The 20,407-nt window shown below is 45.2% G+C and overlaps 1 protein-coding gene across 1 annotated transcript in view; it reads left to right on the top strand.

Moving 5' to 3' along the window:
• RYR3 (ryanodine receptor 3) overlaps positions 1-20,407 on the top strand; it is a 360,864-nt gene that overhangs the window by 168,926 nt on the left and 171,531 nt on the right. Inside the window, exons 29-35 of the mRNA XM_090268335.1 lie at positions 1,149-1,324; positions 2,235-2,271; positions 3,751-3,914; positions 8,445-8,610; positions 15,324-15,410; positions 15,710-15,936; positions 17,406-18,201. Of these exons, the coding sequence (XP_090124461.1) occupies positions 1,149-1,324; positions 2,235-2,271; positions 3,751-3,914; positions 8,445-8,610; positions 15,324-15,410; positions 15,710-15,936; positions 17,406-18,201 (1,653 nt within the window). The remainder of the gene's footprint in view (positions 1-1,148; positions 1,325-2,234; positions 2,272-3,750; positions 3,915-8,444; positions 8,611-15,323; positions 15,411-15,709; positions 15,937-17,405; positions 18,202-20,407) is intronic.

The raw sequence follows: 20,407 nt of genomic DNA, 5'->3' as shown, positions 1-20,407 counted from the left end.
TGCTCATAAGATGATGTCTTTTAGGCCCTATTTAATTTGTACAGACCCTTTCCAGCATCTTAAGCTGAGATGTAATACATAGTTGAGTATGATGCTACCATCTGGTAAGGGAAGCTGAGTGGAGCCAAAGATTGTAAGGAGCCTGGTTTGAATTCTGATTCCACATCTACTTACCTACCATGGTTGTTTCAGGAGATGGGGGGTAGGAGCTGGGGTGCTCCTACCTGACTCTAAGTTCCCTTAACTCACCTTCCAATCTAAATTCAAGCACCAACTCTTAATTGCCGCACTTTTCCCAAGTCTTACACAATGCAGAATTTTATTTCTCAGATTCCTACCTGACAATTGCTTTAGAAAGATGGCTCACTGATGGAATCTAAAGACCCTCCACTAAGAAAAATCTACAACCCACACAAAAATATTTAAGCACACCCATAGACCCCAGGATAAAAACCAGTCTCTAGAATGCAGGGAGAAATGCTTGGATCATGAGAATATTATTACAAGCCCCATTTTAATTTCCCCTCCTCCATATACACACATTGTTAAAAATCCAGTTTTGATCTTTCTTCCTCCAACCCCTTTCCCAGCAATGCTTGTGCCCTATGCTGGGAATTTCTTTATATTTAGAGGGACCTCAGGGAGCCTCGGTATTCAGGCCTAGACTATGGCAGAGATGGGAAATGCACTGTCAGGATACAGGACCCTCCAAGGGAGCTATGATTTTTCTTCTTGAAATTTGGGCTTTCCAGTACCCTCTCCCTTAGATATGCTCATGCCCACTGACAGTAGAAATCCTTAGGCAGATTCTCTTTAGCCACTTGCCCCTTGACCTAGAAGGTCAGCCTCAGTGGATGCAATGCTGCATTAGCCAAATACTGCGCCCTTGTGTTGCACCTGTTCTCCATGCCTAACCTTGCAGAAAACCCAGTGGGAGTGTTTTTAAGTCTTCCTCTTCACCCAGAAGAGCCATTATTTTCTATAGGGCAGGGTCCAAGTAATGTTGAGAGTAGTGGTTTGGTCATCACTGGTGACTACTTTTATAGTTTGCAGAAAGCCTTGACAAAGGTATTAGTAATGAGGAAAGAGGGACAGGGTCAAGGTCATGCTCTTGAGTGTGTCAGATAAAGGACCCATGGTATTTCTAGGTCGTGAGGATTGACAGCACCATGGACAGTCCTCCATGCCTCAAGGTGACCCACAAGACATTTGGCACCCAAAATAGCAATTCCAGCATGATCTACTGCCGCCTGAGCATGCCTGTGGAGTGCCACTCGTCCTTCAGCCACAGCCCCTGTCTGGACGGTGATGCTTTCCAGAAAAGGTGAGGGCGAGACCTCCAGCTCGCAGTGGGGCTCATTGTGTCTGTTGTAAAGTTGGCTTTCCATCTGTCTATTTCTTATTCTTCCTTCGCACAAGTAGAACTCTGTGGGTAGGGGTCTCTCTACTTTCAGTCATGTAAAGAAATGTGGAATTGTGTGTGTATCCACATGTGCATACAAATGCATGTGTGTGCACATGCATGCAATGCATAATTAAGGGACCAATTAAGCTACACAGAGTCACATATAGAGGAAACGTGTCTGTTCTTCTTAAGCCCTGAGTCCTTGGCCTCTGTGTAACCTAAATGAGTATATTTTTGGAGTTAAAAGAGAGGGTGCAGTTGTTGTTGCCATTGTGTGAAACAGTTGTTGTTGACTTTGTGTGTAATTAGAAACTTCTGGAGGAAAATGCTGCCTTTGTATAACTGTGGCCAATGTTCAGCCCAGAAACTGCATGGCTCATGAGTAATGTGACTTCTTCCTTCCTGATAAGGAAGATATTTCTTGCTGTGTTTCTTTCGTTTAATGTCTATATTTAATTGTGTCTGTGTATCTGCCTGTTTGGAGCTGTCTCTACAGGTTTCCTCTAGAGTTTCACTATCTACCAAGCTTTAAACAAGCACAGCTACTTGAGAGAACAGGAGAATGTATTCAGAGGTATCCCTAATAATGTACTAGAATCTTTTCAAGATTCCCAACCCCTGGGCTGAGGGACAAGGGTTGGAAACCACAGCCCTGGCTTGTGGTAGCAGGTTACAAATGAACAAGCCCCAAGACCAGTTGGGATCACTTGTGTGTAGAAAATAGTTTCATAAACTAACCTTCATCATTAAAAGTAGATCAATTACCTGTCAGCATCGTGGAATTCTCTCTACAGCTGAATAACTAAAACATGGATTATCTTCCCTCCAGGAAACAGATGCAAGAAATATTCTCTCAAACAACAACAGTAAGTAAATGTGCTCAGTTATGGTTTTAATTATTTGAGTTTTTGCTGTGCCTGGTAATATGTGCCTTACAGCTAAGATCTGTCTAGAGATCCTCTGTAATTGCCAATTACGCTGTCTTTTAATATCTGTCTTGATGCTTCCAAAACACATCTATGGCATTTCTCAGATGGGGTAAGAAAAGACAGTTATTCAGTACAAAGCAGAAGTTCTACCTGTAGCATCTAATTGAGCATGATTATGTACTTGTTGCCTATTTCCCACGAGGGACCCAGCACTGCCTGTCTAATTGAAATGAATATCAGTGGGGGCGGTGGGGGTCTTAATTTAATCATTTTGTTTGCTCTTGTATGTAAACTTCTATGAATCAACTCTCCCATCTCTCAGAGCAGTGCCAGGAATAATGTTGAAAGAAAACAAATGAGAAGGAGCCAGGGAACCAGCCCGCAAAATGAAGGCCGAGTTTGGCCCCTTTTCTGTCGCTAGAAAACAGTCAAAAAGCAGCCCTCCTTAATTTTCTTTCTGTCACTCTCATTTCCTTTTACCACCTGACCCCAAAACAAAATTTTTTTTGAAAGAAATGCACATCATCCCTTCTATTACATTAGCCTACCATCCTGAGCTCATAGGTTAACTGCCATCAGGAATAGGATCCTTGCTGCCATGGTCACAGATGTAGAATGTGCAGGGAACTGTGCCAGGCACATTGCCTCCCCACTTAATTCCCACAGCAGCCCCATGAGATGGACACGGTTATGTACCCTGAGACACAGAGAGGACAAATAACTTGTCCAAGGTCACATGGTTAATAGCTGCCACTGCCAAGATTCAAGCCCAGGTTCGACTGACTCACCCTTTTATGACAGATAACAAATAGAAGGAACTTCATTAAGAATAAATGTGCTCTGTTTCATATAGAGCATGAGGAAGCAGTCACCTTTAAGCTCCTGTTATTACTATAACATAGGGATATACCTCCCAAGTTGTTATGACATCTGCCAAGAATGGCTATAATTCTCCACACTGTGTCGATGAGCCTGATAACATTAAAAGCTTTCTTTCTTAGCATCTTTTTCAAGACTTTCAAAAAAATATCCCAGCCTTCCCTGTAGAAGTAGAACCTGTAGCAGGAGTTCTCTAAGCCTCGGCTGTTCCCACTCTCAGGGCAAAGACAGTGCCCAGGAGAGGATTATGGTTCTGTGCTGGCCATGCGGAGTGGCTGCCGTGCATTTTCTCAGCAGCATCTTTCTGGGCAAAGGGTGGTAGACGAAGTGCTTGATTCTCTAACTGCTACAACACAATGAAAAAGATAAAAATAAGGAAGCCATTCTTCAGTCAGCCCACATCTAGAGTGCAGTGCACCTCCAGAACCATGTGTGCTTTTTAAGAAAAAGGGCCAAGTGGGCTGCAGCTTTATTTCTGCCTCCTGAGCACACTCCTCCTAATAGGGGGCCACTCACTTGTCTGTGGTCTCTCTCCAGCAGTGCTACTACGCAATCCGCATCTTTGCTGGACAGGACCCCTCCTGTGTCTGGGTCGGATGGGTGACTCCAGACTATCACTTATACAGTGAAAAGTTTGACCTGAACAAAAACTGTACAGTGACTGTTACTCTGGGGGATGAAAGAGGCCGGGTCCATGAAAGGTAAGGGGGCTCCTAACTCCCTCCCCAGCAGTCTACTTCCCTCTAACCCCTTTGCCCCCAAAGAAGGAGGCATCGAGCATCTATTGATATTAAAAAGGGAAAATGAAGCTCGAGCTTAAAATCTTTAAGTAAAATGGGCGGGTATAAGTACTATGGCAGGAAGTACACATATGTTATTAGTGAAAATAGTGGGTAATTTCCTCATGGAAAAAACAAACAAATACGACCAGGGATAGGAGATAGAAATGGACACCTGGAAGGTCTGGGCTCCATTTCAGACTCTTCTACATGATTTCTGGGCACGCCCCAGTGTCTACAACATTAGAACAACAAGATAGGGAAAAATTCCTGTGTGATTGACAGAACTGACTTTAGAAGAAATAAAATGATGTGTTGCATCACACTGCAACTGATCAAGTCAGAACTCCTCCTCCCAAGAGTTTGTCATGGCTGAGAGCACCAAGAACACAAAAGAGATACTGCAAGTGCATCCATAATGACCACTGAATAGAAATTAGGGGTCTTTAGGCACACCCAGTCCACTGGCACTGCCACCAGAGGAAAAAAATAAATCCTTGGCCAGCTGTGGCCCAGAAGTGACCCCAGGAGACTATGTCTTATTTCCATCCAAGAATGAATAGTCTTTCCCCATGCAGACAGGAATAGAGATATAATCAGCTGTTTTTCAAGTCAGGAATGCTTTGGCAATCAGTGCTCTTTAAGATGCTACTGGCTCATTGAAAACTAGTGGCCAGCAGTCAGGTGCAATTGCTATGTCAGGAGGACCACTGTGGGCAGTTGGTTAATGGCCCTGACTCTGAAAGCAAACTGCCTGTATTTTCCACTGGGCTCCGGGACTTACTGGAGGTGTGGCTTTGGACCAGTCACTAACCTCCCTGGAACTATCTATAGGATAGATCCAATCCTATAGAGTATTTTGAAGATTGAATGAGATAATGCATAGAAAAATGCCTAGAACAGTGCCACAGCTCATGCTCGCAATAAACATTAACTGCTGTTGTTACTGTTGCTGAATGGCTATCATGTTATAAGACGTGGAGTAGATGCTATCAGCAACATCTGGTTCAGATTGGAGAGAAAATATACAAAAGGAGTTGGTAATTCAGACTTTCCTCTTCAACCAAAAAATCAAAAGACAGATGTGCTCATCCCAGTGGGTTTATTGCTCCAGTTTGCTCGCTATGACTTGCTGGACATGATTTATTGGAGCCTCCATGACAGCATTTATTGTGAAAATTAACACATTAGCACCTAGAATAAGACCCAGTATATAGTAGGTGCTCAGTAATTTTTACTTCTTTGTCTCACAGAACAAGAAATAAATATAGGGTTGATCTTCAGAGGTTTTCAGGTATTTCAAATTTGGGCCCTTTAAGATATGACCAAAGCAGGGCCCTTCACCCCTCACTGCTTCAATACATTATTAATTGAATTCTATAGTAGTCATCAATGTACTTACTGTTCTAATCTCTAAAAAACAGTAATAACATGGCTGCAGTTTAACCTTTATGGAAATCTAATAGTGGCTCTAACTCTCAGAAAGGAGCGATTTTCACCAGCCTTGCATGAGAGCATTCACACTGAGGAACCAGCCCTGTGTGGTGCATGCCCCGAAAGAAAGGAGGAGAGGCCCTTATCCTTGATTTCCACTCTCTCTTTGTGGGGGGTGGGGGAGTAGATTTCTAGAGCTGGAAGGAATTTTGGAGAATTCCAGTCAAACCCTTGGCTTTCCAAGGTCAAAACAAATTGGCCTTAGGATATTTAAAGAAGCTTTCCTACTATGAGGTATAGATTCACTAATTTAACTTGAGAAAAATCACTTTGTGTTACTTCAGGTGACCAGGTTCCTCCAATGGTATACCTCCAGACTGGGCTTACAAGGAGACCCAATAGGCTGCCCCTGCCCACAGCCACTCTGAGGGCTCAGGAATCACCTTTGCCACCATGCCACTTCTCTAAAGCCCACCCAGGATTTGAAATCTTACAATTAAGGGACCAGGCTTTATAGCTTCAATGGCTTTTTGGTTATTATGGTTGACTTTTAAATCTAAATAATGGTGCCTACAATAGAGATGTCATTTTGCAGGTTGGTAGACAGCTAGCTGAGAAAAGTACCCAAGCTATTGTGAATAAAGAGTGCAGAACTTCAGGGAGCTGGGAAGAGCAGGTACTGTAGGTCAGGGAGATGGGAGGACACCACACACCAACTTGACCTACTTTTCAGTCTTCCCAGGCCCAGACCTGCCATCCTAAGAAACATGGCCCTGAGTCTCCAAGTATCTTATAGATTTTTTTGCCCTGACACTGGGCTAGGACTCTGAACAGAGAATTTTGTTACTGCCTCTAATACCAGATGCCTATATAAATCTGCCTGTGGAAGTCACCCAACTTCTGCTTCCATTTCCATCTCTTTGCCACCATCCCCATTCTGTAGTTCAGAACAGTGGACTGACATTGAGCTGGGAACAGTTCCTCAAATGTTAGGCTCTGTGGACCATAGTAGCCTGATAGATTACCACATCCCTAAACAAGTGGATTGTGCCTGAGGAGCCTGGGTTGAAGCTAAATGAATTCACTTAAGAAAAAGAGTGAGACAGACCAGACTTCTGGCCAAGATGGAGGCCTATACTGACACTCTCCGTCTCCCTCCACAACTAAGAAGGAATACAATTACCGCAAAACCAGAAACAACCAGAAGTTCCAGAAAATAAAGCTACATGGAAGTCCAACCTATGAAGTTATAAAGAAGTGGTGCTCATCTGGATTGGTAGGAAGGGTGAAGCCAGGGTGGAGAGGTCAAGCTGTGCTGGCGGCGGTGGCAGCTGCAGCAACGCAACGGGATGGCGGTAAGCACAGACACCCGTACTTAAGGGGAGGTGAGAAGTGCCTGGGGAGCACCCCCAGCTGCAGACAAGACCTGTCAGCTCACGATTCCAACACCTGGGAAGGCAGACCCCCATTGCCTTGGACTGCAAGGGCTAGAGGGCCTAGGGATGGAGGAGGAGGATCCCGGTCTCTCAGCAGAGAGTGAACAGCAGGAATCCATCTTGGACCCCCGCCCCCACACAAAATGCCACAGTGTGATGAGAAGGGTCTGCCCTCTATAGCATAGGAGGTATGACAGCCCCGCCCAGGAAGCAAAGGTAAACACAAAACTGTCAGGATGGCACAGATCATGATAGAGATCCCACTGACGCAGCTGACCAGACAGCAAATATCTAATCTAATGTCTCAGCAGATAGGAAATCTTTCTGAGGCACAGTTCAGAGCTTTGGTTATATGAATGCTTACAGACCTAACAGCAGATCTTAAACAAGACAGAGAAGGAACGAAGGCTAGTCCTGCTGAAATGAATGAAAACACATACGAAGCTAATGGTAAGGGAAAGAAAACCAGAGATCAAATCAACAAATCGGAACATAAGGAAGGGACAAACAGTCAACCAGTGCAGAGAAAGGAAATGAAAGTGAGGAAAATAAGGAGAGGCTCAGAAACCTATGGGACAGCTCTAAGCGGGCCAACATTTGAATCATAGGGTTGCCAGAAGGCGAAGAAGAAGAACTAGAAATTGAAAAATTATGTGAAAAAATAATGAAGCAGAACTTCCCTAACTTGGGGAAAGAAATAGATTTATAGGTCCAAGAAGCACAGAGAGTTCAAAAAAACTGGACCCAAGGAGAACCACACCAAGACACATTATAATCAAAATGTCAGAAATTAAGGATCAAGAGAGAATCTTAAAAGCAGCAAGAGAGAATAAGGGAATTACATACAAAGGGGTCCCAGTGAGACTATCAACCAATTTCTCAAAAGAAACTCTGTAGGCAAGAAGGAACTTGCAAGAAATATTCAAAGTAATGAAAAGCAAAAACCTATAACCACGATAACTATCCAGCAAAGCTATCATTCAGAATAGAAGGGCAGAGAAAGTGCTTTCAGGACAAAGTAAAACTGAAGGAGTTCATCAGATCCAAGCCACTGTTATATGAAATGTTAAAGGGACTTGTTAGGAGGAGGATCAAAACTATGAACATTAAAATGAAAACTGTATCACAACAACCAACAACAGAAGCTAGGGAACTGAAGCAAAGACAAACTAAGTAGGCAACAAGAGTGGAAAAAGAGTTATAGGTATGGGGAACATTATGGGGCAAGGTCAGCAGGGAGGAGGAAGGGGGGAAAGGGAGGGAGATGGTACAGGAATTAAGAAGCATAGTAGGAGGGAATGGAGTATACAGGAAGAGGTTGAGAGGAACTATATGCACAACCAATGGGCATAGACTAAAGGGGAGGGGACAACTGGAGCGAGGGGGTCACTGGGTGGAGGGGAACAAAGGGAAAAGAAATTGGGACAACTGTAACAAGATAATCAATAAAGCATATTTTTAAAAAATTTAAAAAAGAAAGTTATTAGGGGTAGACTGGAAAGCCTGGGGCAGTTTATCCCTGAGTCCTGACTGCAAACTACCCCAGTCACAACTCTGTGCCTTTTATCTTTTTGGCTCCTAGTGTGAAGCGCAGCAACTGCTACATGGTCTGGGGTGGGGACATTGTGGCCACTTCCCAGCGGTCAAGTCGCAGCAACGTGGACCTGGAGATCGGCTGCCTTGTGGATCTGGCAATGGGCATGTTATCCTTCTCAGCCAATGGGAGAGAACTTGGCACCTGTTACCAGGTAAGGACGGCTTCTGGGACTGCTTCTCATTCTCTCCATACTCAGCATCCCCATCATGAAGTGTGCAGGTGATGAGCCCATGTGACCCACAAGATATCTTGAGGAAAAAAAGAGCAAAGTGGCTTTATTTTGTCCAGAAAGGGGCCAAAATGGGACAGGGAGGTAACTATCATATTTATCGGTTGATCAGATATGCTGGTCATCTTTCTAGCAGACAAGAAGGTTTTTCTTTGGTGATTGGCTCTAAGACATTTTTTGTTTATTCCATAAATATTTCTTGTTCAACTTTTATGTTACCTCTGTCATACAAGATGAAAAATTTAAGAGGTGAACAAGGATGTTCCTTGCTTTAAGAAACGTCTATGATCAAATATAGACCCATACAAACTGATTGATTTGCCAGAGAGAATTCCCTTTGAAAAAAGTGAGTCTTATTCCCTATGTATTCCTCACCAGGGTCCTTTTAAAATACATAGTTATAAATAATGTGTTTTCCTATTACATTGACTGTGAATTCTGGTAGAATTACTCAGGAAAACCATCAGTTGTATACATGTAGGTTTAGTTGTCATTAGTACAAGAAGCCTGTAGTCAGTAATATTGTAGTAACTATGTGTGGTGCAGGTGGGTACTGGAAATATCAGGGGGGAACACTTTATAAAGTATATGACTGTCTAACCACTGTGCTATACAGTCTAAACTTAATACAAAATCATATTGAATGTAAACCATAATGGAAAAGTAAAAAATTTTTAAATGGACAAAAAAATACAGATAGGGACAAAAATTAAATTACAAGATAATGGGAAAAGAAGTACAAGAAACCTGATTTCCTTTAAGCAGAGTTTTCATCCCTAATGGCCATGTGATGGAAATGCCACATATTATATTCTCCTTTTGAAGTTTTGTGATGAACATTGACTTTGAGAAATACTTTAGAAATAAACCTGACTAACCAAGCATTTCTCATTCTATTTAACCAAAAAGAGCTCTTTTTTTTTGTTTGTTTGTTTGTTTGTTTTTGTCTTTAACATTTAGTAGTATTCCATAAGCCTGGAGTTCACAGAGTACATCTGGGGAAGGCTAAGATAAGGAGTTAAATTTCTATATTAAACCTTCTTGACATTCCAAGGGTAGAATGGAGAGTTTCGTGTATGTGTGGACAGAGATTCAACTTCAGAGAAGGGAGAGCTTGCCTCCATTGAGAGTGGTCAGGAAAGGGTTTATTTTGAAGAAACCTTGTTTTTGAAGCAAAAAAAAAAAAAAAAAATCCCTGTGGTAAGAGGGGAATGGACTAGGTTGAAAGAATGACACAGGAAGCATCATGGAAATAGGACAGTGTAAGATATTTTTGAAGAACAATGGACAGACTAGTATAAGGCCTTATGGTTAGTGGTTGAGAAATTCATTTAGAAAGGAGGGAGGTAATGATCAGAAATGACCTCCTGAAGGTGGCTGACCTAGGACCATGACATGCGGTGTTTAAGCTTAGCTAACTACCACTGATAAAACACATCTTACTGCTATGAAAATGGGTAAAACCCTAGATTCCAGAATCAGCCCAGGTTACAGACTCCAGGCTGAAAGCCTTTTGGCAGCTGTTTTTCTGGCTTGTGGTTGAAGAGATGTCATCTGGAGTGGGGAGATAGAGTAGCTTCCTCAAATATAAAATGATTGGTGACTAAGAACAGATGGACCCACATCCCTTTTGGGGGTTCATGGACAGCCTGCTGGTGTGGAGGCAGCTGCCCCCTCACTAGTACCTCCTGCAGCATGTAAGACTCTGCACCCACTTCTGTTCCTTGAAGGAAGTGGAATCATCAACCCACACAGCAGGCTGGGTCCAGCAGCTGGGGCCTAACCAGGCTTATTCTTCTGGGACTTTCTTAGGATTCCACCCTCCTCACAGTCCCTTGAGAAAAATGCTTACGTACTTTACTCTGTCCAGAATCCATTAGCTTTTTCCCATTAACTTTTGAAATGAGTTTGACTATAGGGTCCTCCCTGAACTGCAGAGAGCTCTGAAGCTTCTAATAATATTTAAGACTAGCTGGGCTTTGGAGATCCCTAAATAAATAAATAGCCAACAGCATTCAAAGCTGCAATGACTAGCCTTCCTCAAGAAAGAGCCCGTGATATTGAGATGTTAGAACAAAGAGCGAAACACTGGCTGTTTTTAATCCCATCTTTTGCAGTAGTTTCCTGGGTGACGTTGGAGTGGGCACTGGTCTTCTCTGAGCTGTGTGTTGGCACCTACCCCCTCCCCCCCAGGATTCCTGCCTTTACTTCATGCATACAAATCCTGGTTTCTCGCTTAGTGGTCCCAGTCCCGCCTCCAGCCCTAAAGAGTGTTGCTGTGAGGGGGGAGAGCCCAGGCTCTGCGCAGGGGTCCTGGGGAGGCTCACACCCAGCCAGCCCCCTTCTCATTGCAGGCGAGACACTAATGAGCCTGGCCGGCCATGTATCTGGTCCCCCTGGCCGTTGGATAATTGTTATTCTGAAGCTGTAGCCATTTTCATTTTTCAATTATCTTGAAAGGAGCAGGGCAACAGTATTTATGCTGGCTTTCTACTTAGAGAGGACCAATAACCAAAATAATGAGAGAAGGATCCTTTCAAACAGTATTTTTAGAGCTCCCCATTAGAGACTGCTAGGCAATTTGAAAACCTTTTTCTGTCCCACTTAATGTAATCATGGGAGAGATGAGAAATAAAATGCATGTTCAAGAGATACTATTCCTCGGTTATTGACACCCCAGCCACACTGCTCTGAGAACTGAGCCAGACTGACAACAGGAGTTAGCTTTCCATTCAAGCCAGTTCCTATGCCCTCCCTGACCTTCACACATGATTAGAAATAAAATGCCTGTCATTACAAGGACAAAATAGATCACCCAGTGATAAAAGGAACCTTAAACACAAAGGGGAAAATGTCAGTGGTACTCCGTGGCAGACCTGAATCTGAACCCGCTGTCCATGCCATTCAAATGTAAGTGCCCCATTCAGAGTGGAAGCCCCTTGAGGGCAGAGGCCAGGCCTCCTGTTCACTGCCATGTCCCCTGTACATAAAACAGTACCTGGCACCTAGTGAGTGCTTGCTAAATATTTGTTGCCAAACTGCCCAACTCAGCTGGAAAGCCACTGTTATTAGTTGTTTAATTGCTGCCTAACAAGTTACCACAAAATTAGCTTTAAACAGCATGCATTTATTATTCCACAGTTCTGTAGGTTTGACTGGACTCTCTGCTTGGGTTCTCACAAGGCCAAAATCATTGTGTCTGCAGGGCTGGGCTGGCTTTCTCTGGAAGTTCTGGGAGGAATCCATTCCAAGTTCACTCGTGTTGTTGGCAGGGTCCAGTTGTGGTTGTAGGCTGGGGTTCTGAGGTCCCTGTTTCCTTGCTGGCTATTAGTTAGGGCCACTTTCTTCTCCCAGAGGTGCCCACATTCCTTCTCATGTGGCCCCTTCCATCTTCAAAGCCCCAAGGACATGTCAGGTTCTTGTCAAGCTTCCAGGCTCTCTGACTTTGCCTTCTGCCCCCAGCAGGTGAAAACACCTGGTTTTAAAGGGCTCATGTGACTAGATTAGACCCACGAGGATAATCTCTCCAGCTCTGCGTTAACTGGTTAGTAGCCTTACTTGTCTCTGCAGAATCCCTCCTGACATGCACCATCACAAAAATAACCCCAGAGGTCATGAGAGTCAGCTAGGATTCTGCTTATCACACCCCCAGTTGCCACTTTTACTTTTCTATACACCCACCATGAGCCCACACTGTGTTGTAGTCTTATTTCAGCAATTGAAGAAAAATTTCCACTGTCCTTTGTCATAGGAGTGTAGTCTGCAAGGTAGAAACCAGCATGTCCCAGGGCATCCTTAAGGTTTTCAGAGAACCTCCTTTCTACAGGGGTGGTGTGAGGAAGTTCCTGGCATTTGGCTGGATGGTTTGTGAAGTTTGCAGGGAGCAGTTTGCAAGGTGGCATGTTTTTAGGTCTCTGGTCCTGTAGCTCCCTGTACTGTATGATGGTGTATGATAGTGTATAATAGTGCTCAACATAGGGAACCTGCAGCTGAGTGCATTTCTATCTCCCAAGAAGCACAAACTCATGAGCTTTTTGCTGGTCCTGGTGAAGTTTTCTCAGTTACTAGATTTCTGCTTGCTTCAGGTTGCAATGGCTTGAGGGTTGTACATTGTTCTTGATGTCACATGATGGGTATTTGAGGAATCTGGGGCCAACCCAGGGATGAGTCTTGCTTTATGGCCAAGGTCACACCAGCATCAGATCAGAATGTCCTAGTCCTGTCTCTCGCCACTGAGTCTGGCACGAAGCAGGTGTATGATAGGCACTAAATAATTATTTGTTAAATGTCCTTCACAAAGCTCCTTTCAGACCTAGGAAGTCAGTTCTTGCAGTCCTATCCCTACATTTTGTTTTTACAGGCATTTATTCCTTCATATTTCCTATGGGTACCTGAGGCACTGGGTGGAAAGCCAATATTTATACCGGTATACCACTACCAGTGGATTGAGCGTCAGCCTGCGAGCTAAGTGTCGCTGGTTCGATCTTCCAGTCAGGGCACATCAGAGAAGGAAAACTCTGATTCCAAAAAACCTCCGCTGCCTTGCGGCATACCTCTTCAGGGGAAAGGCTAAGGGAGTAAACCCCGACAGAAAATCCAGAGCCGGAGGCCCTAAGGCGGTTTGACGTTGTAGTCAACACCGGCAACTCCTGCGGCGCACCTGAACCCAAGCTGTATCGACTCCGTCTTTCCCTTGGATCCTTCAGCTGCGAAGAGAGGGGGGGTCTGCTGCATGGGCAACAGCAGACCCTCCATATTACCCTGCCCAGGCTCTGTAGCTTCAGCGTCATCACAAGATGTCGATTCAACACGGGAGGAGACAGATACCATGTCACTCCCGAGTCGGACTGCACAGCCATTCTCGGCGGTGCAGATAGACTCTTGAGAAGCTACACCATCGTCTCTCGAGACGGACGGCTGCCGACGACGACGAGTGCACTGGAATGACCATGTGCTGGCACAAGGCTAGGATTTAATCCATCTGGCCTGTTTCATCATAATCAAATAATAGCACTGACCATGCAATCTTGTAAGTGACAACCATTTGAAAAATGTGTTTTTATAAATCTTATGTCTAACTGTACTGAGGAAGTTCATATGTAAGGGAAGCCTGTAACAAATATCCTGACAAAAAGAAACTCACTGGGTCCATTTTCTGTGACCCTATAGCAGACTACCCTTAACTTCATGACTTAAAGCAGTATCCAGTAACAGTCTCACAGGTTCCATGGGTAAGCAGTCAGGACACAGCTCAGCTAGAACCTCTGCTCAAGAGCTCACAAGGCTGCTTTCTTTTCTGGACCTCAGTTCTTTCCAAAGCTCATGTGGTTGTTGACCATCTCAGTTTCTTGCATTTGTAGAACTGAGGCTCCATTTCCTGCTGACTGCAGCCGGAGGCCAGCCACTGTCCATGCCACAAGACCCCCTTGAAATTCCTTGTCACGTGGTCCTCTCCCAACACAGCAGTTTACTTCTTTCCCTCCAGTCTGCTGAGATGGAGTCTGATAAAGGTGACACAGTTCTTTCACTTCTGCCAGAAACAACACACAGTTTCTAGTGGAGGGGACTAGATAAAGGGGTAACTAACTGGGTGTGTCCACAACACCCACCATCCCCTACCTGGGTCTGCCAGAAGAGTTGAAAGAATTTCCTAATGTCTGAGTGTTCTTAAAGGCAAAGGACTTCAGTTGGTGGGATTAAGAGTCCCATTTCTTCCTCCATGGTCTGATCAAAGTGAGCAAATGCTAAGTGGAGCCCCAATGTCATAAATGAATCCATGTGCCTCATCTAAGTGGCAGCTAAAAGACTGTCGATGAATCCACGCATTCAATGCAAGAACTGCATCAGAGAGAGAAGTCCAGAAAAACTGAATGAAAGGAGAGGTTTTGAGAGAGGAGACAGGCTCTGGAGGCAGCCCCTTCCTCTTATTCCAGGCAAAGCAGCAGTTCTTAAGTGAGGGTGCCTTTCTCGTCCAGGGACATCTGGCAGTCTTGGATGACATTTTTGGTTATCATGTTTGCGGTGGGGTGGGGAGCACTACTGACATTGAGAAGGAAGAGGCCAGGGATGCTGAAGATATCCTACGATGCACAAGACAGCCCTGACAACAAAGACTTTCCCAGCCCAAAATATCAATAGTCCCAAGACTGAGAAACCCTGCTGTAAGACTCCCTGGATTGCCTGACCAATGTCCACTTGCCTTCAGAGATGACCACAGCGCCCTCAACTGTCACCTTCGCTGGGCAGGTATCTCTGTGCTCTCTGAAGAGCCACAACATCTAACTGTTCAGTGACCAAGAGCAGGCATTCATTGCCTTTGGTGGCAACTTAGTAGCTCCTACCTATGACATCCTCCTGAGCACCGGAGAAAGCTGTTGGAGAGAGAAAATGAAAGGACATGAGATTGTTCAGCCCAAGTAGAGAGACTGAGAGAGTGCTTAAGGTAGGAAGCAGAGATGATAATTACCGATAGGCACCAGGTCTCTGAGAATTTCGGAGCAGGGCCGAATGACCAGTCAGTGAACTCGCCCCTTCCAGCTGAAGTTAGAATGTGGGAATGATTGAAACACCCAGTGGCTCAGCCATCTATGGTTTTCTAATTCTGCACAAACCTCTCCATTTGTTCTGGTTTCCAGGTGGAGCCCAACACCAAAGTATTCCCAGCAGTCTTCCTGCAGCCTACAAGCACTTCTCTGTTTCAGTTTGAACTCGGAAAGCTGAAGGTAATTATCTGTCCCCTCCTGGAATGGCTATGACAAGAGAAGGCACATTGACCATTAGGCCTCTGTCACTTCTTGCTCCTCATACTCCCTTCTCATTCTCTCCTTCTCCCACTTCTACTGGGTGCTGAAAGAATTGAAGCCCAAAACCCATTATGCAAGGTCTTAAGCCCTAAGAGGTCCCTGCATGTGTTTGTTTCTCTTTAATTTACACTAACCCTGTTAGTTATTGCGGGCCAGCCACTGAGAATCTCTGTGTTGCACGTGTGTTCTCCTCTCTGGTGCCTCTCCACCTTGCCCAGAATGCGATGCCCCTGTCAGCAGCCATATTTAAGAGTGAAGAGAAGAACCCAGTCCCGCAGTGTCCGCCTCGGCTGGATGTACAAACCATCCAACCCGTGCTCTGGAGCCGCATGCCCATCAGCTTCCTGAAGGTGGAGACGGAGCGGGTGAGCGAGCGCCATGGCTGGGTGGTGCAGTGCCTGGAGCCCCTGCAGATGATGGCACTCCACATCCCGGAAGAGAACAGGTAGTGGAGGGTCCCACAGAGGACGGGGCAGGCCCGGGGGGTATTGAGGCAGGGCCAGCAAGCCCAGAAGGGAAGGAGGAGCACCCTCATTGGCCAAGGGCCCTGCTCAGTCCCAAGATGACTGTTGATTTCCCCAAAGTCTCGATTTCTCTTCTTTCCCTTCTCAGCTTTTGTGATTCACTCAGAAACAGCAGGATATTCACGATGCTGCGCCCACCGTCACTATAGCTCCTAGTGCCTGCGTTCAGGGACATTTCCATGCACTTAATTAAAAATCTTAGTGTGACCCTGAAATACATGTTTATTGATGGCAAGGAGGATGAGAATGAGGTATGCCTAGCTTGCTTAGAGAACAAAAAGTCAGGCTCCTTGCCTCTTCTCATTAAGAGGCACTCTTGGATGATGGCCTGTGTTCAATCCCAACACTGCCACTTTCTGGCTATGTGGCCTCAATTAAGCTACTGATGCACTCCAGGCCTCAGTCTCCTCGTGGATACAGTGAGATAAATACCCACCCAAAGAATGGCCAGGAGGAAAAATGATATTGTGTAGGTAAAAAGCATAGTACAGTTTCTGTGCATAGTAAGAATTAAATAAGTTGTATTTCGTGGATATTATTACCCCTTGGTTTCTTGGACTAAAAAATTAATAGAGAGGCTAGAGGTATTTGAGACCTGGCTGACTACCAACTGGACATTCCACTAGGTCATGGGCAGCAGCCAGACAGACTAGTGCAGTGAAGGAGCAGAAAAGACCAGCAGTCCACCCATGTACGCCTATTGCGAAGGATCCTCAGATCCATGGTGAGGAGCAAATCAGAGTGGAAAATCTAAGCAAAGATCAGAGCCCATGCCCTGGGTCCCCACAAAGCAGGGAACAACACACAGGCAAGCACACCTCTACTGTCAGGAAGAAGGAAGGGAGTTGGTTATGGCAGCTCATCTGAAGGTGGACAGTGTCTCCCCTCTGGACAGTGCTTGTTTCAGGGGAGGCAAAGCCCCATGGATGATGGCAATTGGAGATTATACAGATGATGTAGATGGTAGATTGATGGAGAGTTTCAACTGCATCTTCTGAGAAGAAACAGGGAATCCCCTTGGACCTACAAGTGAGAGGACCAAGTCACCTCTGTCTTGTACCTGAATGTTCTTCAGCACTGATATTTTGATTTTTTTCCCTCATAAGGAAGACTTTACTATTTGGTAAGCAAGTGTCCTTTTTAAGTCTTACAGACTTTGGAGATGCTTGTATTTAGAAATGGTGGATAATCAGGACCGGGATGTGAACCAGAACTGGGAGACTGATGATAACCCATCAGAGAAAGCATGGCAGAGACACCTTCATCCTTCTGCCCCCTCTGCCTTCATCGGGGTGGGTGAAATCCCTGGGGATTCAGAGGGCAAGAACTCTGCTGTATTCTGGCACCGTTTTCTCCCAGCGGAATGGCTGACTCCTTGTCTCATTCTCAGGTGTGTGGATATCCTGGAGCTCTGTGAGCAGGAGGACCTGCTGCAGTTCCATTACCACACGCTGAGACTCTACAGTGCCGTGTGTGCCCTGGGAAACAGCCGAGTAGCCTACGCCCTGTGCAGCCATGTGGACCTCTCCCAGCTCTTCTATGCCATTGATAACAAGTACCTCCCCGGCCTCCTTCGGTCTGGTTTCTATGACCTGCTCATCAGCATCCACTTGGCCAATGCTAAGGAGAGAAAGCTGATGATGAAGAATGAGTACATCATCCCCATTACCAGCACCACCAGGAAGATCCGCCTGTACCCAGATGAGTCGAAGAGGCACGGACTGCCTGGGGTGGGCCTGAGAACGTGCCTCAAGCCGGGCTTCCAGTTCTCCACCCCTTGCTTTGTCATGACCAGTGAGGAGCACCAGAAGCAGAGCCCCGAGATTCCCTTGGAGATTCTCAAAACAAAGGCGCTGAGCATGCTGAGAGAGGCTGTGCGATGCAGTGGGGCTCACATCCGAGACCCTGTTGGGGGGTCTGTGGCATTCCAGTTCGTGCCTGTGCTGAAGCTCATCGGAACCCTGCTGGTCATGGGGGTGTTTGACGATGATGACGTCCGGCAGATCCTCCTCCTTATCGATCCGTCTGTGTTTGCGGAGCACGGTGGGGAGAAAGAAGAGGGAGCAGAGAAGGAGGAAGTGAGTCAGGTGGAGGAAAAGGCAGTGGAGGCTGGGGAAAAGGCCATCAAGGAGCCTCCAGTCAAAGGCTTGTTACAGACCCGATTGCCGGAGTCTGTCAAGCTGCAGGTAACTTGGGGCATCAAAGGTCCTACCCTTGGAAAGAGTGTGGGAGGGAGACAATACAGCCCAGTGCTGGTGAGGCTGGGACTGTGGATACTGGCCTAAACCTGGGGGTAACAGAGTTGCTCAGAGCGCCCACCAGCTGTGCTGATTTCTCTCTTGGAATGTACTCTCTCAGCCTCCCCAAGCCAAAGTGAGAATACCAGCCCTCATCAATAAGGCACACGCTTTAGAATTATCCTCCTGGGATACTGGCCTAAACCTGGGGGTAACAGAGTTGCTCAGAGCGCCCACCAGCTGTGCTGATTTCTCTCTTGGAATGTACTCTCTCAGCCTCCCCAAGCCAAAGTGAGAATACCAGCCCTCATCAATAAGGCACACGCTTTAGAATTATCCTCCTGGTATGAGTGATGGACTTGCCCTGATCTTACCTCTTACCCTTTGGGGCTAAAGGACATATTTGTGAGATTCTGTCTATAGAGAAGGGGAGGAGACTTTGCCTTGGAGACGACCAAAGGAATTGGTACCTAGGGTGACCACACTCATCACCAGCTCTCGCTTGTAGAGCAGGCCTACAAGCAGGCTCTGATCACCAAGCTACTGGGGACCTGCTCCACCAGCAAATACTAGACATTGCTGTATGAGCTGAGGAAAAGGGTCAGGGTAACTTAGAGCTGTCCTCTTGGCATCCCCTAGCAAACCTCAGTGTTTCCTAAAACATAGTCTTGCCAGAGGTAAGCTAGTGTCAGTAATGAACTGATGGCCATACCTTTTGTCTTCTGGGAACAACTGAGGAAAGATGGACAAAGATGAGGGAGTAGAACAGCCTGCCCCACAGACTGACCCCAGCTCAGGCATCCCTGGATTTCACTTCCTCTCCACCAAAGCCTTAGATTTTCAATTTGTAAAATGTGGATGATCATGTACTAAAACATAGGATTAAAATGTGTTTTTGTAAAATAAAATATGAAATATGTTTTACCATAAAATGTATTACAGTCAAGTAATCTGTAGATGAAGCTCTCCTATCCAATGTGATGGGATTGGTAGGTGGTCAGTCAAAATGTTGAATATAGAGGAGAAGCATAACACATTTTATATATACAGTATTTCCTCACTTATCGTGGGGATTATGTTCTAGACCCCCCCCTGCGATACGTGAAAATCCACGAAGTAGGAACCTTACATTATCTTAGTATTTATATATTTTAAGGCTTTATAAACCCTTCCCACACACTTATAAACTGTTCCCGGTCCCTTATTAACCTTTCCCACTCCCTTATTAACCTTTTCCACACTTTTATAAACACTACTTATGTTCTTAAACATATTCTACACTCTTAAACCTACGTAACTGTAACAACATACATATACAGTACTGCAAAATCCTGTGATATAGTGAAAAATCCATAATAAATAATTAAATATAATATTTTTTTAAATCCCATGATACAGTGAGGCCATGATAAGTGAACTGCGATATAGAGAGGGACTACTGTATATCATAATTTTTTATTAAAATATATAAATATGCTAGTCTGACATAAGGCCAAGCCCTTTCCCTTACTGTGAGTCTCTGAGTGGCACACAGTCTCTAGTGCATAGATGACACCTGTCATATACCATCTACAGTTGCCAGTTTGGGTACTGCATGTGGATCTAGAGATAATTGGAAAGCTTAGTGCAGAATGCTTCTAGATTTTTATTAATTCCCTTTAATTTTTTTGTAGTTATCTAACACCCAATTTTTAGCATTTTTGTAAAAACTTACCTTTTACAGATACCTTTAGTCATTCAACTACTTTCTTCCTATTTCATTGGTTCATGTAATTTTTAATTAAATGCTGTAGTGACATCACAGGTGTGACTGACACAAGCTTCAGATCCTAGTTCGCCAGGCAGAGCACAGGTGTGCAGGCATGCCAGAGACCGCGCAGCCAGGTGAGAGCTTCCACGACCCAGACAAACTAAAGAGGGTCCATTAATCTCAGGAAGGGTTAAGTGGGGGTGGGTTAATAGAACTTCTGCTTCAATAAACATATCAGGTGCCCTGGCTAGTGTGACTCAGTGGATTGAGTGCCATCCTGCAAACCAAAGGGTTGCAGTTCAATTCCCAGTCAGGGCACATGCCTGGGTTGTGGGCCAGGTCCCCAGTTGGGGGCACACAAGAGGCAACCACACGTTGATGTTTCTCTCCCTCTCTTTCTCCCTC

The sequence above is a fragment of the Furipterus horrens genome, unplaced genomic scaffold (assembly GCF_987537825.1).
Source record: "Furipterus horrens unplaced genomic scaffold, mFurHor1.1.pri manual_scaffold_3, whole genome shotgun sequence".
Lineage (NCBI taxonomy): Eukaryota > Metazoa > Chordata > Mammalia > Chiroptera > Furipteridae > Furipterus > Furipterus horrens.
The sequence above is the reverse complement of the archived record's forward strand: the minus strand, read 5'-3'. Positions and strand labels throughout refer to the sequence as shown.